This window comes from Salmo salar, chromosome 11 (genome assembly GCF_965601325.2).
Source record: "Salmo salar chromosome 11, fSalSal1, whole genome shotgun sequence".
In the NCBI taxonomy this organism is placed as follows: domain Eukaryota; kingdom Metazoa; phylum Chordata; class Actinopteri; order Salmoniformes; family Salmonidae; genus Salmo; species Salmo salar.
The window spans coordinates 113370546-113384475 of record NC_138301.1 but is presented as its reverse complement, the minus strand read 5'-3'; the positions used below and the strand labels follow the sequence as shown (position 1 = coordinate 113384475).

Sequence of the window (13930 nt, the reverse complement as noted above, 5' to 3'; positions counted from 1 at the left end):
ATGGCGAGATCATGGAACGGGCAGTCCTTCCCCGGGAGGAAGAGCAGCTCCGTCTTGCCGAGGTTCAGCTTGAGGTGGTGATCCGTCATCCACACTGATATGTCTGCCAGACATGCAGAGATGCGATTCGCCACCTGGTTGTCAGAAGGGGGAAAGGAGAAGATTAATTGTGTGTCGTCTGCATAGCAATGATATGAGAGACCATGTGAGGATATGACAGAGCCAAGTGACTTGGTGTATAGCGAGAATAGGAGTGGGCCAAGAACAGAGCCCTGGGGGACACCAGTGGTGAGAGCACGTGGTGCGGAGACAGATTCTCGCCACGCCACCTGGTAGGAGCGACCTGTCAGGTAGGACGCAATCCAAGCGTGCGCGGTGCCGGAGATGCCCAGCTCGGAGAGGGTGGAGAGGAGGATCTGATGGTTCACGGTATCAAAGGCAGCAGATAGGTCTAGAAGGATGAGAGCAGAGGAGAGAGAGTTAGCTTTAGCAGTGCGGAGAGCCTCCGTGACACAGAGAAGAGCAGTCTCAGTTGAATGCCCAGTCTTGAAACCTGACTGATTAGGATCAAGAAGGTCATTCTGAGAGAGATAGCAAGAGAGCTGGCCAAGCACGGCGCGTTCAAGAGTTTTGGAGAGAAAGGAAAGAAGGGATACTGGCCTGTAGTTGTTGACATCGGAGGGATCGAGTGTGTTTCTACCTCTTCTACTTCATCTCCCCCTCTGTTTCTACCTCTTCTTCATCTCCCCCTCTGTTTCTACCTCTTCTTCATCTCCACCTCTGTTTCTACTTCTTCTTCATCTCCCCTATCTGTTTCTACTTCTTTTCCCTCTCTCTGTGTGTTGATTTGTAGCATTCCCTCTGAAGTAGGCCACATTGTCACATCTCTTAGTATCATACCTGTTTGCACAGATTCCTTCATGCACAAATATTTGAGTGCAGCACTGCCCAACAAGTTGTTTTCGGTGCGTCACACTACACATACTTTCGGTGTGTACGTATGTGTGTGACACACATACATACACATTGTGCTATTCCCCGCAGGAAAAGAAACAGCCATTATGAGTTCAAGTTTAAAAAAGGATCCAACAATAATAGTCTGACTTTGAAATATAATTGTTTATTAAAACATTTACTTGGAATAATAGAATACTAAATATATTGGTTTTAAATATGTCTTAGGATGTGGATAATATAGAATAATATTAATAATAATATATGGTAGTACTGAGTGATAAAAACAAAACAAATCCATGTGAGTCGGAAGGCGACATACAAAAACAGAAAACAATATTAATCAAACAGTTAAATCCAACCTTCCCTAATTCATGAACGTGCCAATTGTTTTACAACTAAAATTCTAGAAAGAGTCCAAAAACATGCTTTCAAATTAATGATAACAGTGTGTTCAAAAGTGAGTGGAATTCTGTTTTTACGATGCTTGATTGTAGACTTTTTGCTGAGGCCTTAGAGAAGGATTCTTCTACATTTGTCTAAATGGGTTGCACAGTAACTGACATCACATTTTACACTAACTAGAAAAGTACATACTTTCGCCAACACACTGTCAACACACTCATACATTGACTCTTATATTTCACTTTGGTACCACAGTCGAACATGACAGTAAAAGCAAAAAACTCCATCAGCAAATTCACACGAGAGAAACTTCATTACTGCAAAGAATGTGGCAAAAGCATCAGTAAAAACATGAAAACAGCAGAGTGAACAACCTGGAGAGTCCCATTTTCAACACCACCTCCCTTCAGTCCTCTCACCCAGGCAGGCTATTCATCCCCTCATCCCCTGGTGCTGGTCTGTGGTGGTCTGGTCTGTGGTGGTCTGGTCTGTGGTGTGTCAAACCCTCTAGACGTAGGCCTTGCTGCTGCCAGCCACGGAACTAGCAGCCTTGGAGTACTTGACATTGTGGTTCTCATCTTTGGGGGGGCAGGAGCAGCAGAGGAGCGCCCCGCCCAGGATCATCAGCCCCGCGGAGCCCCAGCCGATGTAGAGTGAGGCTCCCAGCTCCCTTCTCTGGGCCTCGACCAAAAGGGGGTTGTAGAAGTCTCGGATGATGGTGTTGGCCGACCAGCAGACAGGGACCAGAACCAGAAGGGCAGCAATGAGGAAGATGACTCCACTAGCGATGGCTACCTTGGCCTTGGACCTCTCGTTATCCACGAAGTTAGTGCACTTCCCGCCGGCGATGCCCAGCAGGATGGCGAACACGCCGGCAATTATGGCGATTATGATCAGAGCCCTGGCGGCCTGCAGGTCCTGGGGCAAGGCCAGGAGGGAGTCGTAGACCTTACACTGCATCTGTCCCGTGCTCTGGGTCACACAGTTCATCCATAACCCTTCCCAGATGACCTGAGCGGTGACGATGTTGGCTCCGATGAAAGCTGTCACCTTCCACATGGGCAGAGCACAGATGATGATGCTTCCCAGCCAGCCGATGATCGCCAGGGCCGTGCCCAGCATCTGTAGCCCAGCTGACACCATCCTGATGGAGCCCTGGTAGAATGGATGGATTGAGTTGATGGAGGGAGAGATAGAGAGAGAGAGACAGGAGAGTATAGTCTGAACAGGGTAGATGTTGACAATGAAGAACTCACCTACTCTACGTTTCTGACTTATAGGGTTTACTGTGAAAAAGTGACGGAATAGGGAGGAGTTTTTTCATTTCTCTTTCTTTCTTTCTTTCTTTCTTTCTTTCTTTCTTTCTTTCTTTCTTTCTTTCTCTCTCTCTCAACTACCAAGTGAAACTGGTTTCCTAAGGTATGTCACCTGACCCGAAACTCTCCTATTGTTTATACATCTATTTCTGTCCTAAATCCTGCCTTCGAAACTCCATGTTTGAAAATAAAACAATTCCTGATTTTTGTATTTAAGACTATTATTTTAATAGAACATATTGAGTTGTCTTACATTGAAAGACACTGATCTAATTAGTAGTTTTGTTTATTTTTAAGCATCTTCCCTCAAAAGAATGCAGTCCCACCTTGTGATGTCACCACCGAAACACACGGGCACACTCAGACACTCGTCTGAGTGTGCCAGAGCACAGAATAACTGACGAATTTACGAACGCTCAACACCTGTTGAATATGGCCGGTTCCAGTAAATGTCGGCAAAAAAGCATAATTAAATTGTTGCCAGCAGCAGTTACAGTCACCAACACTCTGGATAACATAAAAACAGTCTAACCAGCTCTGCTAGGGCAAGTAAAATGGTCAGAGTGATGTGTTCTCTCATTTGTGTCTGGAAGTACCTAGCCAACGTTAGCCAGTTAGCTTGGGTGCTTGACTGTCGCTGTGAGGCCAGCACGCTCGGATCAACCCTACTCCTCAGCCAGAGCGTCCAGTGTGCCCTCTGTCCGTTCGTAGGAGCGCTCAATCTGACAACGCTCTCAATTTACGAATGCCCCTTATTTCCCTCATTAAAATGCAAATCAATTTATAAAAATGTTCTGGATTTTTTTGTTGTTATTCTGTCTCTCACTGTTCAAATAAACCTACCATTCAAATTATAGACTGATCATTTCTTTGTCAGTGGGCAAATGTACAAAATCAGCAGGGGATCAAATACTTTTTTCCCTCACTGAAAGTTTGGGAAAAATAGAATACAAATTAGATTTTTTTTTTCCAAACCCCAATTTCCACAGCTTCTGTAGAATTGTATACTGTGTGTACAAAACACTAAGAACACCTTCCTACTATTGAGTTGCACCAAGGTTAAAAATCCTTCTTTAACCTGTCTCCTCTCATTCATCTACAACAGGGATCATCAACTATATTCTGATTTATTTTGTTGATCGGAGGGCCGGAACATAATTACAAATCATTTGTAGACTCCAAATGACTTCCAGAAGCCCAAACATATATAATGTTTAACAAAAACATAATAATTTCAAACCTTGATTACATTTATATATAATCACGTGTCTCTCTATTATGCATGGGAATACTTGGTAAAATATTTATTCAATAAAAATCCATTGGAGCTGATTTCCTGGTTTCTTTAGTCTTTTATGTCCAACAATGGAAAGAATATACACATACAGTATGTGTATATATATATTTATTTTTTTCTGAGCAAATGTTTTACTATATATATATATATATATATTATATATATATATATATATATATATATATATATATATATATATATATATATATTGTGGGGCCAAATAAAGCCACCCATGGGCTGCCAGTTGGGGAACCCTGGACTAAGATTGAAGTGGATTTAACAAGTGACATCAATAATGGATCATAGCTTTCACCTGGATTCACCTGGTCAGTCTATGTCATGGAAAGAGCAGGTGTTCTTAATGTACATACAAACATACATACAGATTTTTCCATATTTTGTTGTATTACAAAGTGAGATAATTGTCATTTTTGGTCAATGATCTACACAAAATGCTCTCATGTCAAAGTGGTAGAAAAATTCCAACATTTATAACAAATTAATAAAAAATAAAACACGTAATATATCTTCATTAGATAAGTATTGACCCCCCTGAGGCAATACATCTTAGAAACCGCTTTGGCAGCAATTACAGCTGTGAGATTTTTTGGGGGTGAGTCTATAAGTTCAAAGCACACCTGAATTGTACAATATTTGCCCATTATTATTTTTTTTATTATTCAAGCGCTGTCAAGTTGGTTGTTGATCATTGCCATTTTCAAGTCTTGCCATATATGTTCAAGCCGATTTAAGTCAAAACTGTAACTAGGCTACTCAGAAACATTCAATGTCATCTTGGTAAGCAACTCCAGTGTAGATTTTTTTGTGTCAGTGTCCGTCTTTGCGAGGCATTGAAAAACCTCCCTGGTCTTTGTGGTTGAATCTATGCTTGACAGTCAATACTCCAAAGTGGGTCGCGGACCTGCTAATGGTGGGTCGCGACGTGCAGTGTAAATGTAGAATTATTTCATTAATTACTGGAATTGATTTGGCCAAGTGTAACTGCGGTCTCTGTTCAGGGTGCTATCTGCTTAGGAGCGGTCTCTGCTCAGTTTGGCAGCTGTGCGAGAGGGAGATGCCTGTGTACTTTGCGGTTAACCGCATCTTTTTTATGCAGTTTTCTTGAAGATCACTCTAAGACACACGCTGCAGCGCTGTGGTTCAGCAGCAGATGATGCGCTGTGAGCCACTGACTTGTCATTCCCACTCGCCATCACTCACCGCTGTCATCAAATGGACTCATGCTAGCCACAAGTTCTGACTGAGCTCTACTGTCATGAAACGCATATTCACCGATCAGTTTCTCTCTCTTTCATACTAACTTTGAGAAATAACAAGGTGCGCTCACAATGTCTTTTGTGCGGGGATGTGCTAGGTAATGATTCAATCAAAATGAACAAATGAATATAACGACACGTCCTGACCAAACATCTACAGCATAACGGTAAACCCAGGGAGTTCTTTCAGAACAGGGCAGAATGCTTCTGGAAACAGGGCTTCAGGAAACAGTGGGAAAGTAGGTCAGCTAGCAAGGCATTGTTGTCATTTTATAACAGGTGATGGTAAGCAGAAATAAGGGAGGACTTTCTCTCATAGTATATGTGAGTTTCTCTTTCAAACAATCCCCTGGCCTTCGACACTGCTAATACCTAACATTAGCTAAGCTAGCTAGCTTCTGTCATCAAGGCACCGGGTGGCTACTTTGAAGAATCTCAAATATTAAATATATTTTATTTGTTTGACACTTTTTTGGTTACTACATGATTCCATGTGTTATTTAGTAGTTGTTATGTCTTCACTAGTATTCTACAATGTAAAGAATAGTAAAATAAAGAAAAACCCTTGAATGAGTAGGTGTGTCCAAACTTGACTGGTACTGTATAATTATGACATTGAATGTCAACACTGACCTTAATTTATATAAATATCATAATATTTACGCAAAATAAATGAAACAAAAATTGTACCTTCTTAAATGTGTCATTTTGTGTGTCTACACTTAATACAATCAGACAAATGCTCAGTTATGTAGGAAAGCAGTTTATTGATAATGTTGTTCATCACGACTCATCATTACAATCATTATTCGTTTCCTTAACATAATCTATATCAGATTTAGGTTTTGATCAAAGACAAAGTGCATTTTATTACTTCTGAACTAACCTGACCTAGTCTGTTCTAACCTGACCTAGCCTGATCTAACCTGACCTAGTCTGATCTAACCTGACCTAGCCTGTTCTAACCTGACCTAGTCTGTTCTAACCTGACCTAGTCTGTTCTAACCTGACCTAGCCTGATCTATCCTGAAATAGTCTGATCTATCCTGACATAGTCTGATCTAACCTGACATAGTCTGTTCTAACCTGACCTAGTCTGTTCTAACCTGACCTAGTCTGATCTATCCTGACATAGTCTGATCTAACCTGACCTAGTCTGTTCTAACCTGACCTAGTCTGTTCTAACCTGACCTAGCCTGATCTATCCTGACATAGTCTGATCTAACCTGAGTCTGATCTAACCTGACCTAGTCTGATCTATCCTGACCTAGTCTGTTCTAACCGGACCTAGCCTGATCTATCCTGAAATAGTCTGATCTAACCTGAGTCTGATCTAACCTGACCTAGCCTGATCTATCCTGACCTAGTCTGTTCTAACCTGACCTAGCCTGATCTATCCTGACCTAGTCTGTTCTAACCTGACCTAGTCTGATCTATCCTGACCTAGTCTGTTCTAACCTGACCTAGTCTGATCTATCCTGAAATAGTCTGATCTATCCTGACATAGTCTGATCTATCCTGACATAGTCTGATCTATCCTGACCTAGTCTGTTCTAACCTGACCTAGTCTGTTCTAACCTGACCTAGTCTGTTCTAACCTGACCTAGTCTGATCTAACCTGACCTAGTCTGATCTATCCTGACCTAGTCTGTTCTAACCTGACCTAGTCTGATCTATCCTGACCTAGTCTGTTCTAACCTGATATATCCTGACCTAGTCTGTTCTAACCTGACCTAGTCTGTTCTAACCTGACCTAGTCTGATCTAACCTGACCTAGTCTGTTCTAACCTGACCTAGTCTGTTCTAACCTGACCTAGTCTGATCTAACCTGACCTAGTCTGTTCTAACCTGACCTAGCCTGATCTAACCTGACCTAGTCTGTTCTAACCTGACCTAGCCTGATCTATCCTGAAATAGTCTGATCTATCCTGACATAGTCTGATCTAACCTGAGTCTGATCTAACCTGACCTAGTCTGTTCTAACCTGATATATCCTGACCTAGTCTGTTCTAACCTGACCTAGTCTGTTCTAACCTGACCTAGTCTGTTCTAACCTGACCTAGTCTGATCTAACCTGACCTAGTCTGATCTATCCTGACCTAGTCTGTTCTAACCTGATATATCCTGACCTAGTCTGTTCTAACCTGACCTAGTCTGTTCTAACCTGACCTAGTCTGTTCTAACCTGACCTAGTCTGATCTAACCTGACCTAGTCTGATCTATCCTGACCTAGTCTGTTCTAACCTGACCTAGTCTGTTCTGACCTGACCTAGTCTGATCTAACCTGACCTAGTCTGATCTAACCTGAACAAGTCTGTTCTATTCTGATCTAACCTGAGTCTGAGCTAACCTGAGTCTGATCTAACCTGAGTCTGACCTAGTCTGATCTAACCTGATTCTGATGTAACCTGACCTAGTCTGATCTAACCTGAGTCTGATCTAACCTAACCTCAGTCTGATCTAACCTGAGTCTGACCTAGTCTGATCTAACCTGATTCTGATCTAACCTGACCTAGTCTGATCTAACCGGAGTCTGATCTAACCTAACATGAGTCTGATCTAACCTGAGTCTTATCTAGCATGAGTCTGACCTAGTCTGATCTAACCTGATTCTGATCTAACCTGACCTAGTCTGATCGGACCTGAGTCTGATCTGACCTAGTCTGATCTAACTTGACCTATTCTGATCTAACCTAACCTGAGTCTGATCTAACCTGAGTCTGATCTAACCTGACCTAGTCTGATCGGACCTGAGTCTGATCTGACCTAGTCTGATCTAACTTGACCTATTCTGATCTAACCTAACCTGAGTCTGATCTAACCTGAGTCTGATCTAACCTGACCTAGTCTGATCTCCGTCACATATACTGTACAGTCATATACTGTATCTCAGGGGTACCGTCTCACTTTACCCTGCATGATTTTGCAGGGATTCAGTCATATAACAGTGTATCTATCTGTGTACTCTATGTTTAAAACGCTCTGATTAGGCTGGTGAATAAAGAGCTGTCCAGCAGATACAAGTCTCTCATTGCTTGACATTATTTTTTTTACAATCAATTAAGAAACATGTTAAAACATCACTCAGAACTATTTCTCTATCTGTCCTCCACAAACAACCATGATGGAACACTTTGCCTCTCTGATGCTGCAAACCCCTGTCTGGGGTGATGGAGGAGGTTGCATCCAAAATGGAATCCTATTTCCTATATAGTGCGCTACTTTTTACCAGGGCCCATAGGGCTCAGTTTAAAAGTTTGCACTATATTGGGTATAGGGTCCCATTTGGGAGGCAGTCACTGCACCTGTCCTGTGAATTTCACCATACAGTCACTACACAGTTAATCTACAGGCCTCACCTAATACATCTCCACACAAGAAAATCATCTAGGTGGGAGCAATGTGGACTAAATCATCCAAGACTTAGGCATGTCTTTAGGGGAGTGAGGAGAGAATGTGTTATCCTCTCTCTCCTCCCTTCCTCCCCTCATCCATTCCTCCCCTCATCCATTCCTCCCCTCATCCATCCAGGACAAGGCCAGCATCTCTTTTGGCATCCATAACTAATGTCCTCCTCTCCTCTCCTCCTCCTCCTCAGCACCTGTACGTGCTGCAGAGCATCCCCCCTCCGATCATGAGCAGTGCTCCAGACACCCACCCCACGTAGATGGACGCCCCCAGCTCCCCTCTCCTCTCCTGGGTGGCCAGAGGGTTGTAGAAGCCCTGGATGATGGTGTGAGCGGACCAGCTGACAGGGATAACACACAACACCCCCGCTGCCATGAACACCGCGCCTGCCGCAATGCCAACCTTCGACTTGGCCAGCCAGTCGTCATGGAGGAAGTTGGTGCAGCGTGCCCCAACTACAGTCAGCCCGATGGCGAGCACACTGACCCCAATGGAGACGCAGATGAGAGCCCTGGAAGCCTGCAGGTTCTGGGGTAAGGCCAGAAGGGAATCGTAGGCTTTACACTGCATGTGGCCCGTGCTCTGGATCACACAGTTCATCCATAACCCTTCCCAGAACACCTGGGCAGTGACAATGTTGGCTCCGACAAAGGCTGTTACCTTCCACATGGGCAGGGCACAGATCACGATGGTCCCCATGAACCCGATGAAGGCCAGGACAAAGGCAAGGATCTGTCGGCTCATTGTTCCACCCCGGAATAGTTGAAAGTGTCCAATAGAGGGTTCTGGAAGTATTCTAATGGTTAAGTTGTCGTTAGCTTGTTGGATCTGATGTGGGGTTGACTTTGCATAGTTTGTATTTCCTACACTACAAAATGAGACTGATCTTGGAAAATGGCTTGATAGTTCAGATGCAGACAAATCAAATTCTCCATTCTATCTATAAATGTCCATGAATCCAAACGTTGCAGCTAATCCAAGGCAGCTGTGAGAGCAGAGCAGACCATTGTATCCCCTTTGTCCTCTTTGAAACTAACAATGATTACAAGTCCACAGCTTGCAACTAAGCCAAGGCAGCCGTGAGAGGGGAGCAGTTTTTGTCGAATGAGAGCATATTTCCTTGTGTCAGTAACACTGGAGGTATTGTGAAAGGAAATAGAACAGGGAGGGGATTGAGCAAGTTTGTGGCTCAGGTTACCGGCTTGTCCTGATTCCCCATGCAGTATGGGAATGTGTGAGGGTGGACAGTGGTTACCATGGAAATACACTGAACAAAAATATAAATGCAACATGTAAAATGTTGGTCCCATGTTTCATGAGTTGAAATAAAAGATCCCAGAAATGTTCCATATGCACAAAAAGCTTATTTCTCTAAAATGTTGTGCAGAAATTAGTTTACATCCCTGTTAGTGAGCCTTTCAACTTTGTCAAGATAATCCATCTACCTGACAGGTGTGGCATATCAAAGAGCTGATTAAACAGCATTACACAGGTGCACCTTCTGCTTGAGACAATAAAAGGCCACTAAAATGTGCAGTTTGGTCACAAAATGCCACAGATGTCTCAAGTTTTGAGGGAACGTGCAATTGGCATGCTGACTGCAGGAATGTCCACCAGAGCTGTTGCCAGAGAATTGAATGGTCATTTCTCTACCATAAGCCAACTCCAACATTGTTCTAGAGAATTTGTCAGTACATCCATCTGGCCTCAACTGCACAACACATATGGCGTTGTGTAGGTGAGCGGTTTGCTGATGTCAACGTTGTGAACAGAGTGCCTCGTGGTGGTGGGGTTATGGGTAGGTATAAGCTACAGACAACGAACACAATTTAATTTTATTAATGGCAATTTGAGTGCACAGAGATATCGTGACGGGATCCTGAGGCCCATTGTGCCGTTCGTCTGCCGCCATCACCTCATGTTTCAGCATAATGTACAGCCCCATGTCGCAAGGATCTGTACACAATTCCTGGAAGCTGAAAATGTCCCAAATCTTCCATACTCACACATTACCCATTGAACATGTTTGGGATGCTCATAATTGACGTGTAGGGACAGCATTCCAGTTCTCTAAAATATCCAGCAACTTTGCACAGCCTGATCAACTTTATGCAAAGGACATGGCCACACCAGATACTGACTGGTTTTCTGATCCACGCCCCTACCTTTAAGGTATGGGACCAGATGCATATCTCTATTCCCAATCCATAGACTAGGGCCTAATTCATTTTTCCAATTGACGTTCCTTATGGACTAACTTTATGTTTTACCGTTCACTGTGTTCTAGCCTATTGAAGTTACTGATGGAAGAATTTTCAGCCATGGTTCTGTATACACCGCAAATAACTCCCCATGGAGAAATCATTAAAATAATTGACCTTAATAGTTTTGTGTCAGGGGAATATGAAGGGGGTACATAGAGTCGTGCTCACTACATGTACAATTGCGTAACCTGTACATTTAGGACATGGAATTGGGGGAAGAATGTAAGGCCGCCATTAAAGGCAACCCTGGAGCAATTAGTGTTAATTGCCTTGCTCAAGGGCAGATTAGTATATTCTAGCACAATATTGGAATTGACCTTCAAGAGATCGTGAAGACTCCGTTTTAAACCCTCTTCTATACCATAGCCTGCTTGAAACAAAACATGAATAACGAAAGAATAAAGTACAATAATTTATTAAAGCAATAAATCGTTAAAACATTTCATGAAGAAAATAAAATTCGAAGCCCCACTCGTATTTCCAGGTACATTGCAGTTAAGCGAAGAGATTCATTCATCATTTCTACTACATTAGTCTCATTTAAGACTACAGGTCAACTTCAGGGTTCATCTTGTCAGACGTAGGCCGCTCCACTGGCGGCAGAGCGCGGGGCGGAATATTTGGCAGAGTACCCACCCTCCTTGCGCTGGGGGCACTGGCAGCAGAGAAGTGCGCCCCCGATGAGCATCAGGCCAGCAGAGCCCCATCCGATGAACAGCGACGCGCCCAGCTCTCTCCTCTGCGCGTCAGTTAGAAGCGGGTTGTAGAAGTCCCTGATGACGGTGTTGGCGGACCAAGACACTGGGATCAGGCAGAGGATGCCGGCGACTTGGAAGAACACGCCGGATGCGATGGCCACCTTGGACTTGGCCGCCTCGTCGTCGATGCAGTTTGTGCACTTCCCCCCAGCCATGGAGAGCAGGATGCCGATCACGGCCACGAGGATGGAGATGACGACCAGAGCCCTGGCGGCCTGGAGGTCCTGAGGTAAGGCCAGCATGGAGTCGTAGACCTTACACTGCATCTGGCCCGTGCTCTGGATCACACAGTTCATCCACAGGCCCTCCCAGAAGATCTGCGCGGTTACGATGTTATTGCCGATGAAAGCAGTCACCTTCCACATGGGGAGCGCGCAGATTATGATGTCACCGATCCAACCGATGACAGCCAGGGAAATGCCCAGAATCTGGAGACCGGCGGAGGCCATTGCGTTCTATCTACTTCTATCTACTCAAACTCCCGTAAACCGGGCAGAACTAGTGTTTGGCTGTGGGAATGCTAGCTGTTCTGGTTAGGATACAGACTCCAACCTTTATACCCACCTACCAGGGTATGATTACTAATTGGGACGATTGAAAGCACCTGTTTGTTGGCCGATACACACCCACTGAACTAATAAACGTGCCCAATCTACCCACATGTCATGCTGCGTTCACACGCTAGTCGGTCTAGGAAACTCAGAAATGTCCGAAATTGTTGTAGCTCTGTACACGTGCCGCGTTAATCCAGTTAGCACACGTGTCAAACTCATTCCACGGAGGGCCGAGTGTCTGCGGGTTTTCCCTTCACCCTTGATTGATGAATTAAGGTCACTAATTAGTAAGTAACTCCCCTCACCTGGTTGTCTAGGTCTTAATTGAAAGGGAAAAACAAAAATCTGCAGACACTCGGCCCTCCGTGGAATGAGTTTGACACCCCTGACCTAGCAAGTCAGAAATGTCCGAGTTTCCTAGTTCCGACTAGCACTTGAATGAGGCATCGTTCCCATTTCCGCCACCATGTGCTGAACATAGCCTACGCAATTTACTGCCATTGATACCAGCTGTCAGTCTATTAGTCCCAGTCAGTTCATGTGCAGCATGTTAACTATACGCAGTTGTGTTCACTGATCTCCAAATAACCCGAATGGCTAAGCTTTCTGTGCGTAAAACATGTGCGTCAGTTTGGAGAGTATTGAAGGTTCGCCTCGCATGGGCTGATTCTTATGGATGCTTATGAATGAGCTGTTGGTTTCTGTGCTAAATTGTCCTTTAAACATCCAACAACAGATATCAAATTCCCACGTGGGCTATTGCCGCATTCAAGTGATACTCGAACTAGTAAACTGAAATGTTCCACTTGCTTGCTTGGTTGTAGTTCCGAGTTTCCTAGTTCCGACCAGTATTTGAACGCAGCAAAAGTCCCTGATATAATACTTCTCCTTCACACAGTTCCTTTCTTCATTCTTTCATTCATTCCCTACTTTCTTCCTTTTCTTTATAACGCGACTGGAGAAAAGCTTTTCAAAAGTAAAATATAAGCATTCAAAGCAATGCTTTTCTAGATCTCAAATAAAATGTGAGTAGCCTATTTGACTTTTTTGAGATCTTGGTTGTTTCCTATTTTGTGTTCTTATTTTGTTTACGTCACATTTAATTGGGAAGGTATATTTTATTCGATAACAACAGCATGCTTTACTGTATCATGATAAAGGCCTTTGCTGAGTTTCGACCATCTGGTCTGGCTCCAAAGTTAGTGTCCATCGCAGTGCATGGTAGTAAAAAAACAATTTGTGTTAACGGTGTCCTAATTATTCAATGTTACAAAAATCACGTTGATGGTTTTGGATGTAAAAAATACATAATTTATGTTTCACACACACCTCTCCACCTGTGGCATTGGGTAGGACAGCCAGTGCTAAACTGGAGAGACCATTCGAAGCCAAAACCCTCCCAAATAAACTGTTGCACAATAATTATTTCAAGTTTATTTCATCATTGAGTAGCCTACTTTTGCAGATTGGAGCTGTCTATTTTTTAGCTTTGAAATTATAAGAATATAAATGTGGTGCATCTTGGCAACGGCCCAAGACACATTCCTATGTAGGGTATTTTTCCAGGATTTTGTACACAGCTGGGCACATTGAGAGGCTTCCTGTGTGGAAAGAACATTCCTGAACTGCAGGACAGCGTGATAGATGTGTGGATCTCTTAGTAGCGGAGCCAAAGCCCACCCGAGGATGGAGGGGGA

General features: G+C 43.7%; 2 protein-coding genes across 2 annotated transcripts; both read right to left on the bottom strand.

Moving 5' to 3' along the window:
- Positions 1 to 1098: 1098 nt before the first annotated feature.
- LOC106563812 (claudin-4) lies at positions 1099 to 2647 on the bottom strand. Its single transcript, XM_014129677.3, has one exon. The coding sequence runs from the start codon at positions 2500 to 2502 to the stop codon at positions 1867 to 1869; it is 636 nt and encodes a 211-aa protein (XP_013985152.1). The 5' UTR covers positions 2503 to 2647; the 3' UTR covers positions 1099 to 1866.
- Positions 2648 to 8693: 6046 nt separating this feature from the next.
- On the bottom strand, positions 8694 to 12257 carry LOC106563813 (claudin-3). The gene is made up of 2 exons (XM_045690165.2): positions 11655 to 12257; positions 8694 to 9422 (listed from the first exon to the last, which is right to left on the bottom strand). The coding sequence occupies exons 1-2, from the start codon at positions 12126 to 12128 to the stop codon at positions 8844 to 8846; spliced, it is 1053 nt and encodes a 350-aa protein (XP_045546121.1). The 5' UTR covers positions 12129 to 12257; the 3' UTR covers positions 8694 to 8843.
- Between the last annotated feature and the right edge of the window lie 1673 nt (positions 12258 to 13930).